The 14,117-nt window shown below is 37.2% G+C and overlaps 1 protein-coding gene across 1 annotated transcript in view; it reads left to right on the top strand.

Annotated features, from left to right (window-relative positions):
• Positions 1-14,117, top strand: part of DNAH11 (dynein axonemal heavy chain 11) — a 426,042-nt gene that overhangs the window by 175,841 nt on the left and 236,084 nt on the right. The window contains exons 29-30 of the mRNA XM_035253682.3: positions 68-217; positions 2,972-3,205. Of these exons, the coding sequence (XP_035109573.3) occupies positions 68-217; positions 2,972-3,205 (384 nt within the window). The remainder of the gene's footprint in view (positions 1-67; positions 218-2,971; positions 3,206-14,117) is intronic.

Genomic DNA, 14,117 nt, shown 5'->3' with positions numbered 1-14,117 from the left:
TCTCTAGATTATCAGTATATACCTACAGTAAGAACTGCTCTTATCTTTTCTAATATTCTCATTCTAGGTAACACGTCACCTTGTCAAACTTTTTGACAGCATTGCAGACCTGCAGTTTGAAGACAGTCAGGATGTTTCTGCACACAGGGCAGTTGGAATGTACAGCAAAGAGGAGGAGTATGTCCCATTCCAAGATGAGTGTGAATGCGTGGGCCATGTAAGATTTGATTATGATGTTTTCTATGCTAGGGGAGTAATTTCAGCATACTCTTTGAAGGTTGAATTGAACAAGAAAAAGATTCAAGTCAGGTCAAATCAGGCTCTGCCTAGTTTTGTGTAGGGAGGTTCCTTCTTACCTATATCCATGGTGACAGAGGGCTCCTCTGCCATGCGTCCCAGTTTCTACTTATGTGGCTTCGGCACCCAGCAGGGTCTCAGAGATGCTAGGAATTGAATTAGTCAGAAGCAGCTGTCACAGATTGAATGAGTGACCCCAGAATTAGTAGCAAATGCAACTCAGTGACAGTCTCCTACAAAGTGTATTCTATTGTCACCACTGCTCAGAGAACAGAGGAGGGTTCTAGTGAAGCAGCACCTTGCAATAAAGCATGTTTTAAAGAGGCTCTGTGGTTCAGTAGTCCACTGTGAATGTTACAAGTGGTGCCTCATAAATAAAGTTGATTGAGCCTAGCAAGCTGATATCCTATACTCTAATTACCATGTGCACAGAGTTAAGTTAGCATATTCTCTTCTCTCGCAGCCAAATACCTCAAAAATATTCTTAACAGTTATCCACAAGAATGACTCATTATGATTTATGAAAGCATGTCTGGTGTATTCAGATGATTTAGGGGAATTGCATCTTTTTGCGATGATGCTTGGGTTAATTCACAGAGTAACTGAATGAATAGAGCCTGTTGAACCATTTGGGTTGGGGCAGGGGTTCCTTAAAGTATTTGCAGAAATCCTTGAAACCTTATTTTACAAGGGTTTTCTTTACTCCTTTTTGTTGCCTTTTAATATTGTACCAGAAAACCTGCCAAACGAAGGAGAAGCAGATGGCGGAATACTTTGATTAAAATATATTTTTTGATCTCTTGGGCTTTTTAGGATATTATTATAATGATTAGAAAAAGTTACCATAAACTATCTTGACAAAAGTATGTTGCTGTCTGCTGCCTCCCAGCAAACTGCTCACTGACTGGCACGGTGCCCAGAGGGGGCTAGTCCAGTTGATGGATGTGGTTGTCACTAGCTGGAATCCTTGATGTTGAAAGTTTTTATGGTGCTCTAATTTATTCTGTATAAGCAACTTATGCTAGAGACTTGTAAACATATACAAATTCACCCTCTAATTGCCTTTGTTTTATAAAAAAGATGCTTTTAATTTGTTCTTTTTTTCTATTTCTGCACTCTTTCAATTGGCTTCTCCCAGTTTAGTCCATTTGTGTGTTCTTCAGCAGGTGTAGAATACCTACTATGCATCAGATGCTAGGTGAGGCTTTTGGGAGTTCAGAAACGAACAATATATGGCCCTTGTCTTCGAGAAGCTCTTAGGCCCAATGAGAAAATGTATATGCACGCAATCAGTGATAATAGAGGTAGCAATTGTTGTTACACGGTGTTGGTTGAGAAGTACCAAAAAGGGAAGGATCCAGCAAGCACCTCATTAGAGCTTAGTTCTTAAAGCATACTGAGTTAGGTTGCCACTGAGGCACAGTCACCTGTACAGGAGATGATATATTGATTTATATGTGTGTTTGGTCTTCCCAAATGAACTGCAAGTTTCTTGACAATAGGTGGCCATGTGGAGGACATGGATCCCAGGGCATCCAGGAGACACACAATAATGACTTAATTAATGAGGGAACTTTTTGTTTGTTGACATTAGGAGTTACCCTTAGTTATTAAGGGTTAGAACAAAACAACCTGATCTAATTCAGTTAAACTGAACTCATGCCTGTTAAAAAGTGCAGTTGTGAAGCAAGAGAGAAGGCCTGTTAATAAGAGATACTGAGGTCATTGCCAGGGCAGTGTTTTCTTTTTCTTTCAAGAGAGGAGAGTGTTGGCTCATTAACCACTTACCACTCTGTCCCAATTCTCCAGAGGTTCTAGGAATGCTGCTGCTCTCTTCACCGGGGCGGAGGAAAAATCATGTATCATCTTCAGAATCTCATGTGATCCTTGATATTTATTTACGATAGTCACTTTTTATTGCTATGGTCAATTATTTGCAAATAGTGTATGTATCCTTTTAGTTATATGCTATCCCAAGGAAACAAATATCTGGATTAATATAACAAAATACATTGGAACAGGATGGAAAACTTGCTAAGGTATGTTTGTGGGAGCAAACTAAACTCGAATTTAAAAAAATAGATTAATTTTTACAAGTCAGCAGTTGTCCTATCTCTCGTAGTCTCCTGTGGTCCAATTTCCGACAAGTGTGTAGATTAAAACCAGTAGGGAATATAATTAAGATACTTGCTGAAAACATTTTATCTTAAAACTATGAACTATGAAGATTTTAGAGAATTTTCAGTGGATTTAAAAATTAATAGAAACAATTTTTAAATTGAATTTTCATTCTCCAGAATATGACTCATACCTCGATTAAGTGTCTGTGACATTCGGTTTCTGAAAACACTGTGTGTTACCTGAGGGGAATCTTGGTCTAGAACCTCCCTGCCTTCAAAGCTGAGAAATGAATCACAGAGAACCCCTTTTCTGTTTAGGCTGTGGAAGTCTTTAGCCAACTGGTAGGTAAAGTAAGATAAGCATTATTCCTGGGAGAAGGCAGCTTCATGTAGAAGAAGGATTTCACCAATTAGTTGTTCACTTTCCCCTTTGAAGTTTTCTACCTGGGTTTAAATGAATCCACCTGTATGGCCTTAGAGCCAGTAGGAGGATGAAATTTTCCTTCCATAGTTAAGCCTGTATTATGTTACAGCATTTCAACTTGCTTCCAAAGGTGGAAACATGGCTTCTGCAACTTGAACAGACTATGCAAGAAACAGTGCGTCTTTCTATCACCGAAGCCATAGTGGCCTATGAGGAAAAACCTAGGGAACTGTGGATTTTTGATTTCCCGGCTCAAGTTGCACTAACCAGCTCGCAAATATGGTGGACCACAGATGTCGGAATAGCCTTCAGTAGACTGGAAGAAGGCTACGAAACAGCCCTAAAGGATTTCCATAAAAAACAGGTATTTTATAGATTTGTGATTGTGAGACATAAAGGAACTTCAAGACATAAGCTTGCTTCATTCACTTTTTTAGTCATTCATTTGTAGAGTGTCTTCTGTGTGCAAAATACTATGCTGGGAAGATTTTGGCAATCAGTTGTTCAATCATTTTTTACCTTTGTGGTATCCTTCTTATTTTCTATATGGGGGTTTTATTTTTTTAATCACTTAATGATTTTATTTTGTTTTTAATTTATTTTCCAGTTTTCATATTGGCCCACTTCTTACAATTCAAACTTAATTTTTAAAATTAAATTATCATAGGGATCATTTATATTTTAAAATTTTAACCCAACTATATAAGTATATAGTATATAAGCATGCTTTTTCTTTTTTTTATTGCATTTTAGGTTTTGGGGTACATGTGTAGAACATGCAGGATAGTTGCATAGGTACACACGTGGCAGTGTGATTTGCTGCCTTCCTCCCCTTCACCCACATCTGGCATTTCTCCCCATGCTATCCCTCAACACCTCCCCCCCCTGCTGTCCCTCCCCTATTCCCCCCAATAGACCCAAGTGTGTAGTGCTCCCCTCCCTGTGTCCATGTGTTCTCATTGTTCATCACCCGCCTATGAGTGAGAACATGCGGTATTTCATTTTCTGTTCTTGTGTCAGTTTGCTGAGAATGATGTTCTCCAGATTCATCCATGTCCCTACAAAGGACACGAACTCATTGTTTTTGATTCCTGCATAATATTCCATGGTGTATATGTGCCACATTTTCCCTGTCCACTCTATCATCGATGGGTATTTGGGTTGGTTCCAGGTCTTTGCTATTGTAAACTGTGCTGCAATGAACATTCGTGTGCATGTGTCCTTATAGTAGAATGATTTATAGTCCTTTGGATATATACCCAGTAACGGGATTATTGGGTCAAATGGAAATTCTATTTCTAGGTCCTTGAGGAATCCCACACTGTCTTCCACAATGGTTGAACTAATTTACACTCCCACCAACAGTGTAAAAGTGTTCCTATTACTCCACATCGTCTCCAGCATTTGCTGTCTCCAGATTTTTTAATGATCACCATTCTAATTGGCGTGAGATGGTATCTAAATGTAGTTTTGATTTGCATTTCTCTAATGACCAGTGATGATGAGCATTTTTTCATATGTTTGCTGGCCTCATGTATGTCTTCTTTTGTAAAGTGTCTGTTCATATCCTTTGCCCATTTTTGAATGGGCGTGTTTGTTTTTTTCTTGCAAATTTGTTTTAGTTCTTTGAAAATTCTGGATATCAGCCCTTTGTCAGATGGGTAAACTGCAAAAATTTTTTCCCATTCTGTTGGTTGCCGATTCACTCTAATGACTGTTTCTTTTGCCGTGCAGAAGCTGTGGTGTTTGATTACGTCCCATTTGTCTGTTTTGGCTTTTGATGCCAATGCTTTTGGTGTTTTGGTCATGAAGTCCTTGCCTACTCCTATGTCCTGAATGGTTTTGCCTAGATTCTTTTCTAGGGTTTTGATGGTGCCAGGTCTTATGTTTAAGTCTTTAATCCATCTGGAGTTAATTTTAGTGTAAGGTGTCAGGAAGGGGTCCAGTCTCTGCTTTCTGCACATGGCTAGCCAGTTTTCCCAACACCATTTATTAAACAGGGAATCCTTTCCCCATTGCTTGTTCTCATCAGGTTTATCAAAGATTGTATGGTAGTAGATATGTTGTGTTGCCTCCGATGCCTCTGTTCTGTTCTGTTCCATTGGTCTATAACTCTGTTTTCATACCAGTACCATGCTGTTTTGATTACTGTAGCCTTGTAGTATAGTTTGAGGTCCAGTAGTGTGATGCCTCCCGCTGTGTTCTTTTTACTTAGAATTGATTTGGCTATGCGGGCTCTCTCTTGGATCCATATGAAGTTTAAGGTGGTTTTTTCCAGTTCTGCGAAGAAGGTCATTGGTAGCTTGATGGGGATAGCATTGAATCTGTAAATTACTTTGGGCAGTCTGGCCATTTTCACATAATTGATTCTTCCTAACCATGAACATGGAATGTTTCTCCATCTGTTTGTGTCCTCTCTTATTTCATTTAGCAGTGGTTTGTAGTTCTCCCTGAAAAGTTCCTTTACAATCCTTGTTAGTTGTATTCCTAGATATTTTATTCTCTTTGTAGCAATTGCAAATGGCAGTTCATTCTTGATTTGGCTCTCTTTAAGTCTGTTATTGATGTATAGGAATGCTTGTGATTTTTGCACATTGACTTTGTATCCTGAGACTTTGCTGAAGTTGCTTATCAGTTTCAGGAGTTTTTGGGCTGAGACCAAGGGGTCTTCTAGATATAATATCATGTTGTCTGTAAATAGAGACAATTTGGCTTCCTCCTTTCCTATTTGAATACCCTATATTTCTTTTTCTTGCCTGATTGCTCTGGCTAGAACTTCCAGTACTATATTGAATAGGAGTGGTAAGAGAGGGCATCCTTGTCTAGTGCCAGATTTCAAAGGGAATGCTTCCAGTTTTTGCCCATTTGGTATGATATCAGCTGTTCGTTTGTCATAAATAGCTTTTATTATTTTGAGATACATTCCATTAATACCGAGTTTATTGAGGGTTTTTAGCATAAAGGGCTGTTGAATTTTGTCGAAGGCCTTCTCTGCGTCAGTTGAGATAATCATGTGGTTTTTGTTTTTGGTTCTGTTTATGTGGTGAATTATGTTTATAGACTTGCATATGTTGAACCAGCCTTGCATCCCCAGTATGAATCCTGCTTGATCATGGTGGATAAGCTTTTTGATGTGCTGCTGCAATCAGCTTGCCAGTATTTTATTGAAGATTTTTGCATCTAGGTTCATCATGGATATTGGCCTGAAGTTTTCTTTTCTTTTTGAGTCTCTGCCAGGCTTTAGTATCAGGATGTTGTTGGTCTCATAAAATGATTTGGGAAGGATTCCCTCTTTTTGGATTATTTGGAATAGTTTCAGAAGGAATGGTAACAGTTCCTCTTTGTGTGTTTGGTAGAATTTGGCTGTGAACCCATCTGGACCTTGGCTTTTTTTGTGTGGTAGGCTCTTAATTGCTGTCTCAACTTCATATCTTGTTATTGGTCTATTCTTAGTTTCGAGTTCTTCCTGGTTTAGGCTTGGGAGGACACAAGTGTCCAGGAATTCATCCATTTCTTCCAGGTTTACTAGTTTATGTGCATAGAGTTGTTTGTAACATTCTCTGATGATAGTTTGAATTTCTGTGAAATCTGTGGTGATTTCCCCTTTATCATTTTTTATTTCATCTATTTTGTTATTCTCCCTTTTCTTTTTTATTAATCTGGTTAGTGGTCTATTTTGTTGATCTTTTCAAAAAACCAGCTCTTGGATTTATTGATTTTTTGAGGGGTTTTTCATGTCTCTATCTCCCTCAGTTCTGCTCTGATCTTATTTCTTGTCTTCTGCTAGGTTTTGAGTTTTTTTTATCTTGCTCCTCTAGCCCTTTCAATTTTGACAATAGGGTGTCAATTTTGGATCTCTACACTCTTCTCATGTGGGCACTTATTGCTATATATTTTCCTCTAGAGACTGCTTTAAATGTGTCCCAGAGATTCTGGTATGTTGTGTCTTCATTCTTGTTGGTTTTTAAGAACTTCTTTATTTCTGCCTTCATTTCATTGTTTATCCAGTCAACATTCAATAGTCAGTTGTTTAGTTTCCATGAAGCTGTGCGGTTCTGAGTTAGTTTCTGAATTCTGAGTCCTAACTTGATTGCACTATGGTCTGAGAAACTGTTTGTTGTGATTTCAGTTGTTTTGCATTTGCTGAGGAGTGCTTTACTTTCAATTATGTGGTCAATTTTCGAGTAGGTGTGATGTGGTGCTGAGAAGAATGTATATTCTGTGGATTTGTGATGGAGAGTTCTGTAAATGTCTTTCAAGTTTGCTTGTTCCAGGTGTGAGTTCAAGTCCGGGATATCCTTGTTAATTTTCTGTCTGGTTGATCTGTCTAATATTGACAGTGGAGTGTTAAAGTCTCCCACTATTATTGTGTGGGAGGCTAAGTCTCTTTGTAAGTCATTAAGAACTTGCCTTATATATCTGGGTGCTCCTGTATTGGGTTCATATATATTTAGAATCATTAGATCTTCTTGTATCCATCCTTTTACCATTACATAATGTCCTTCTTTGTCTCTTTTGATCTTTGTTGCTTTAAAGTCTATTTTATCAGAGACGAGAATTGCAACTCCTGCTATTTTTTTGCTCTCCATTTGCTTGGTAAATCTTCCTCCATTCCTTTATTTTGAGCGTTTGTGTATATTTGCATGTGAGATAGGTTTCCTGGATACAGCACACTGATGGGTTTTGGCTTTTTATCCAATTTGCCAGTCTGTGTCTTTTGATTGGTGCATTTAGCCCATTTACATTTAGGGTTAATATTGTTATGTGTGAGTTTGATACTGCCATTTTGATGGTAGCTGCCTGTTTTGCCTGTTACTTGATGCAGATTCTTCATTTTGTTGATGCTCTTTAGCATTTGGTATGTTTTTGGAATGGCTGGTACTGGTTGTTCCTTTCTATGTGTAGTGCCTCTTTCAGGAGCTCTTGTAACGCAGGCCTGGTGGTGACAAAATCTCTGAGTACCTGCTTGTTCATGAAGGATTTTATTCTTCCTTCACTTATGAAGCTTATTTTGTCTGGATACGAAATTCTGGGTTGAAAGTTCTTTTCTTTAAGGATGTTGAATATTGGCCCTCACTCTCTTCTGGCTTGTAGGATTTCTGCTGAGAGATCTGCTGTGAGTCTGATGGGCTTCCCTTTGTGGGTAACCTGACCTTTCTCTCTGGCTGCTCATAGCATTTTCTCCTTCATTTCAACCCTCGTGAATCTGACAATTATGTGCCTTGGGGTTGCTCTTCTTGAGGAATATCTTTGTGGTGTTCTCTGTATTTCCTGGATTTGAATATTGTCCTGCCTTGCTAGGTTGGGGAAGTTTTCCTGGATAGTATCCTGAAGAGTATTTTTCAGCTTGGATTCATTCTCTTCGTCATATTCAGGTACACCTATCAAACATAGATTAGGTCTCTTCACATGGTCCCACATTTCTTGGAGACTTTGTTCATTTCTTTTTGTGCTTTTTTTCTCTAATCTTGCCTTCTCATTATATTTTGTTGAGTTGATCTTTGCCCTCTGAAATCCTTTCTTCTGCTTGGTCAATTTGGCTGTTGAAACTTGTGCATGCTTTGCAAAGTTCTCATGTTTTTTTTTCCAGCTCCATCAATTCACTCATATTCCTCTCTAAGTTGTCCATTCTTGTTATCATTTCATCAAATCTTTTTTCAAGGTTCTTAGTTTCTTTGCATTGAGTTTGAACATGCTCTTTCAGCTCACAGAAGTTTCTCATTACCCACCTTGTGAAGTCTGATTCCATCATTTCATCACACTCATTCTCCATCCAGCTTTGTTCCCTTGCTGGTGAGGAGTTGTGATTCCTTGTAGGAGGTGAGGTGTTCTGGTTTCGGGTGTTTTCCTCCTTTTTGGGCTGGTTTCTTCCCATCTTTGTGGATTTATCCACCTGTCGTCTGTGTCGTTGCTGATTTTCAGATTGGGTCTCTGAGTGGACGTCCAGATTGTTGATGATCAAGTTATTTCTGTTTCTTAGTTTTCCTTCTAACAGTCTGGTTCTTCTGCTTTAGGACTGATGAGGCTAGAACTCCAGGACCTGCATGCCTGGGGTTCACCTGCAGCAGCTGCAGAACAGTAAGGGTTGCTACCAGTTTCTTCTTCTGCTATCTTTGTCCCAGAATGATGCCCACCAAATGTCAGTTTGATCAGTCCTTTGTGAGGTGACTCTTTGGATATACGGAAGTCAGGCAGCTGCTTGAGGAGATAGTCTGTCCTTTATAGGAGCTTAAGTGCTGCGCTGTGAGCTCTGTTGTTCATTCAGAGCTGCTAGGCAGGTAGGTTTAAGTCTGCTGCAGCAGAACTCATAAACCCCCTGTTTTTCCCCAGGTGTTCTGTCCTGGGGATTTAGGGGTTTAATTATGAGTATCCGTTTCGTTGCTGCCTTTTTTGTTTTTCAGGGCTGTCCTGACCAGCAAGGAGGCAGCATAGTCACTGCCTGCAGAGTCTTTGCTGAAGCTTAGCAAAAGCTTTGTGGGTTCCACCCTGCTTCTGGCTCTGCCCTGCTGCCGTGTGTATTTCCCTGCAGTCCTGTTTGTATGGGTGTGGTTAGAACTGCCTCAGCAATGTTGGCCCGCCTCTGTAGTGGTGGACTCTCTTTGTTATGGCAGGTTGCCTCAGCAACGGCAGGCTGCGTCAGCAATGGCAGACTACCTCGGTAGGGGTAGAGTTCCTCGGTAATGGTGGACACCCCTCCCCGACAGAGCTTGGCCATCCCGGTTTTAGCTGTGCTTGCCGTGAAACTCTCAAACCCGAGCATTTCCAATTGCTGTTTTTTTGTTTGTTTGTTTGTTTTTGTGGGCATGGGACCTGCCACATCTGATCACCAGACTCCCTGCCTCAGAGCTTTTTTTTTTTTTAAAGTTGAATGGTTGACTCTCTCCCAGGTGTTCCAGTCGCCTGCTGAAAGGGTGCCAGGATCTTTGTGATTTCCCATGCGGCAACCCACTGCACTGGCTGAAACAATGTCACTGCCTAGGCATCTCCTGGCCTGGCTTTATGTTTCTGTCCCATTTAATCACATGAATGGGCTAATCTGCCTTTCTGGATCTCCAATTGCCAGTTTAACAGGGCAACCAGACCAGTGTATTTTGTACGGAGAGCCACTGCGCTGTGGCACCAGCCAAAACAGCTGCGCCGGCCAAAACAGCCATGTTGGCCAAAACAGCTGCACTGGTGACCCGTGGGGCTCCTACACCTGGGAATCTCCTGGTCTGTGGACAATAAAGATCTGTCTGGAAATGCAGCGTCCACTCACCTTCTGTGCTTTCACTGGTAGCTGTGATCCTGAGCTGCTTCTACAGTGCCATCTTGAATCACCCCTCTCTATATGGGTTTTTTAAAAGTCTATTATCTTGTAAGGCTCTAGTATTAGGAGTATCCGAGATATTGTACATATTTATTTTCTTCTATGTAAGACTTTCCAACTAGGCTGATCAGGTATTTATTAGAAAATATGTGCATGATTTGCATTATTCAAAATGGTGGAGGGAGCCTCAGCAAAAGCAAATATTTTTGTGGGCTTTGGTTTTCTGTTAATTATAAATTACAGATGAGAACTTGGAAAATAATCCATTTTGAATTCTGTTTTATTGATGCCAGTTACCCTGTGACCTTTCCTTAAGTCTTTCATCTTAGGATGTACTGTGAGCTATTTAACAGTTCAAAGATATAGTATCATTTTGGACTTACAGATTCAGAGTGTATCAGGCTTGAAAAGGAAATAAGTATTACTTCTTCTGGTTTTCAGTGGATAAAATCTGAATCCAGAAATATGAAGTGACATTCCCAATGTTGCACACTTTATAGGTTAACCTGGTAGAATTGTAACTTCTTCCTGATAGTGAGTTAGAATGCTTCCCAATGCTCCTCATTGCCCCTTTTCTGCCTTAGCAATACCTTTACTTCAATACCTTAAGAATAAAATACATAGCGAGTGATCCTTGTATTCTTAAACACATTTGAAGATTCAAGTCTGGGTTATTCCTTTTAATTTTACTCTTTCAATCTTGGGTAGAGACCACCCAACTTAGGCTACTAAAGAAGTTTTGGTACCACTTGCTTTTGGAGAAAACTTCTAGATTTCATACTCTTAGGAAGATAAGGTAATTGTTTCTATTTAGTAGGCTTGAAGTTACAGGATACAATTTAAAGAAGTGGCTGGTTTCTTCCTAGGGTGCCATCTTTGCAATTCTAGTAGCTGCCACTTGGATGCTGAAGCTGAGTCATTACATTTTCTTCATGGACATAAATGAGATAATTAATTAAATGCAAATAATTCTGTTATGCATTTCTTATAAAATAGCCTGCTAGTTAGTTAATATACTGATATTTATGCTTCTGTTATGACCATTTTTATTATGCATTTAAGTAAGAACATTTAAAAATACTTAGTTAAAATAATATCATCTTTTAAATTTCAGCTATTACCAATCACTACTCAAATCTTTCTACAAGCATATTTCTAGTTATTTTACTTTTTTTTTCCTCTTAACTCTCCCCTATCTCCAACTTGTCACTTTTTTATTGCTAGACTATTTTATTACTTATAAGATTAAATGATGTTTTATGGATATTTCTTATTTATATCAGCTTTATCTTATGGTTTATTTATTGTTTACTGTTAAAGATGATAAAGAAAATATAGTCACAGAAAAGGAAAAGAAGGGACATAACCTTTAAACAGTACCTATAAATTCATTTTCAGGAGAAAAATGATTAACATTTTAGCATGTGAATATCAGAAGCTTTTCCTCTATTTATTGTCTCTCTTTCTTTATGAATGTATAAACATCCTTATTTATAGGTATAAACATGTATAACTGTGTAGCTAATTGTAAGTGCAGTGATTTACATAATTATGTATATGTATGTAAATATACATTTAAGGATTCTTTTATATTCCATACATTTGATTACTTTATATTTTCACTCAATATATTCTCTGCAGTTTTTTTGTTATAAATATACATCGAATCCACACTAAAAGAGACTGAATAGTCTACGGCCATACCACCCTGAACGCGCCCGATCTCATCTAAAAGTGACTGAATATTATTTCTTTCTATGAATATACCAGAATTTATTTTCTTTCTTCTATTTTCTTTCAGTTTACTCTGATTGTCTAGCTTATCAGGCACTGTTCTAGGTTCTGTGGTTCTAGTAGTGATGTTCCTCTACTCAGGGACTTAGATTCTAGTTACCTATTAATAGATCTTACCTCTCTCCTCAAGAATCTTAGGATTATTTATTCTGGTTTCCATTCCCCATTTTACATGCAGTCATTTAAACCTTATTTTTTAAAATTATCCATTAATTATGGTGGCAATGGTATTATGTAGATCTTACTTAGACTTACCAACATATTTACATGTTTACTAATTCACAAATAAGGAATCAGTTGAAAAATAAAAAATGACTTTGCTCATTTTTTATTTGTTTTTCAACTGATTCCTTATTTGTGAATTCAATTTCCTTCTTTCTGTAGAATATATTTTAGCAGTTTGTACAGTGATTAATTGTTACAGGAAATTTTCTGGTCCCTTGTCTTTATATTGACTTTATATATATTATGTATAATATATATGATATATATATAAAATTTAGCTAGGTATAGAATTCTAAGTTGAGAATTATTTTATTTGAATACCTGAAAAATATTTTTCCATTTATCTTATGGCTTTTATTATTGTTATTGTGAAATCTTTGTCATTTCAATTCTTTTTCCATTATAAGCTATCTGTCTTGTTTTGGGATAATTTTAAGATTTGTTTTTGTGGTTCTGATAAAACTCTTTTCCTTGTAGCATATGACTAAGAAGAAAAAGGTATCCAGGGCTAGATTAAGTAGGCTCAAATCTCAGTTTCTACTATTTATTAGCTGTGTGATATGGACAAGCTATTTAACTACTCTATGCCTTGATTTCATCATCTGCAAAACATGGACAGTGTCAATAATTGCATCATAGGCTGATTAGAAGGATTAATTAGTATATGGAAAACGCTATTTTCAGATAGTATTTTAAATAGTATTTAAACATTCTTACCATAAAAAAATTATGTGAGATAATGTATATGTTAAATTCATTGATTTAGCCATTCCATGATATATACATGTATCAAAACATCATGTTGTACCCATAAATATGCTATTAGTTAAAATAGTATAAAATAGTTAAAATACTATTTTTAACTAAAATTTTTTTTACCATTTTTAACTAAAAATAGTTAAAATACAATTTTTAAGCAAAAAATAGTTTAAATGCTATTTTAAAATAGCATTTCAGTTTAAGTGCTATATAAGGTCAGGCTATTGCTGCTGTTGTTAATGCTATGACAATAATGACAATGGTGTCCAATGTGATACACAACTCATTTACTAGGTTTTTATCAGTAATTTATAATAAAAATTTTCAAACACACAGAAAAGCTGAATTTTGTAACATGTATGCCTACCACTTAGATTCTACAATTAATATCTTGTTTTATTTTCATCATCACTTGTTGTTTATCAAAACCTATAATCATCCATCGATTCATTTTATATCTATGAATTATTTCAAAGGAAGTTGCAGATACCATTACCCCTAAATTTTTCATTTTCAAAAACTTTTAATTTTAATTGAAAAGTAAATACAGTTTATGGGTACAACATGATGTTTTGATATATGTATACATCATGGATGGCTAAATGAAGGTATTTAACATATGCATTACCTCATAACTTTTTTGTGGTAAAAATGTTTAAAAGCTACTTTATTAGCACTTTTCAAAAATATGTTACATTGTTACTAACTGAGGTCACCATGATGTACAGTAGACCCCCTGAACTTAGTCCGCTTGACTAAAATTTTGTATCTTTTGACTATCTCCCCAAAACAGCCCACCCCTCAGCCTCTGGTAACCACCATTTTGCTGTTTATGTAAGTTTGACTTTTTCATTTAAATTTTTTAAAAATTTTATTTGCATAACTATATGAGGTACAGGTGCAATTTTGCTACCTGCTTTGATTTTGTAATGGTGAATTCAGGGCTTTTAGAGTATCCATCACCTGAACAGTGTATACTGTGTCCATTAATTTCTCATCGTTCACCCTTAACACCCCCTAATGATTCCTAGTCTCCATTGTCTATATTCCACACTCAATATCCATGTGTATACATCATTTAGCTCCCACTTGTAAGTGAGAACATGTGATATTTGTATGTGTTTCACTTAAGATAATGACCTCTAGTTCCATCCATGTTGCTACAAAAGACTTAATTTTATTCTTTCTT

The sequence above is a fragment of the Callithrix jacchus genome, chromosome 11 (assembly GCF_049354715.1).
Source record: "Callithrix jacchus isolate 240 chromosome 11, calJac240_pri, whole genome shotgun sequence".
Classification (NCBI taxonomy): Eukaryota; Metazoa; Chordata; class Mammalia; order Primates; family Cebidae; genus Callithrix; species Callithrix jacchus.
This window is presented reverse-complemented; position numbering and strand designations above follow the sequence as displayed.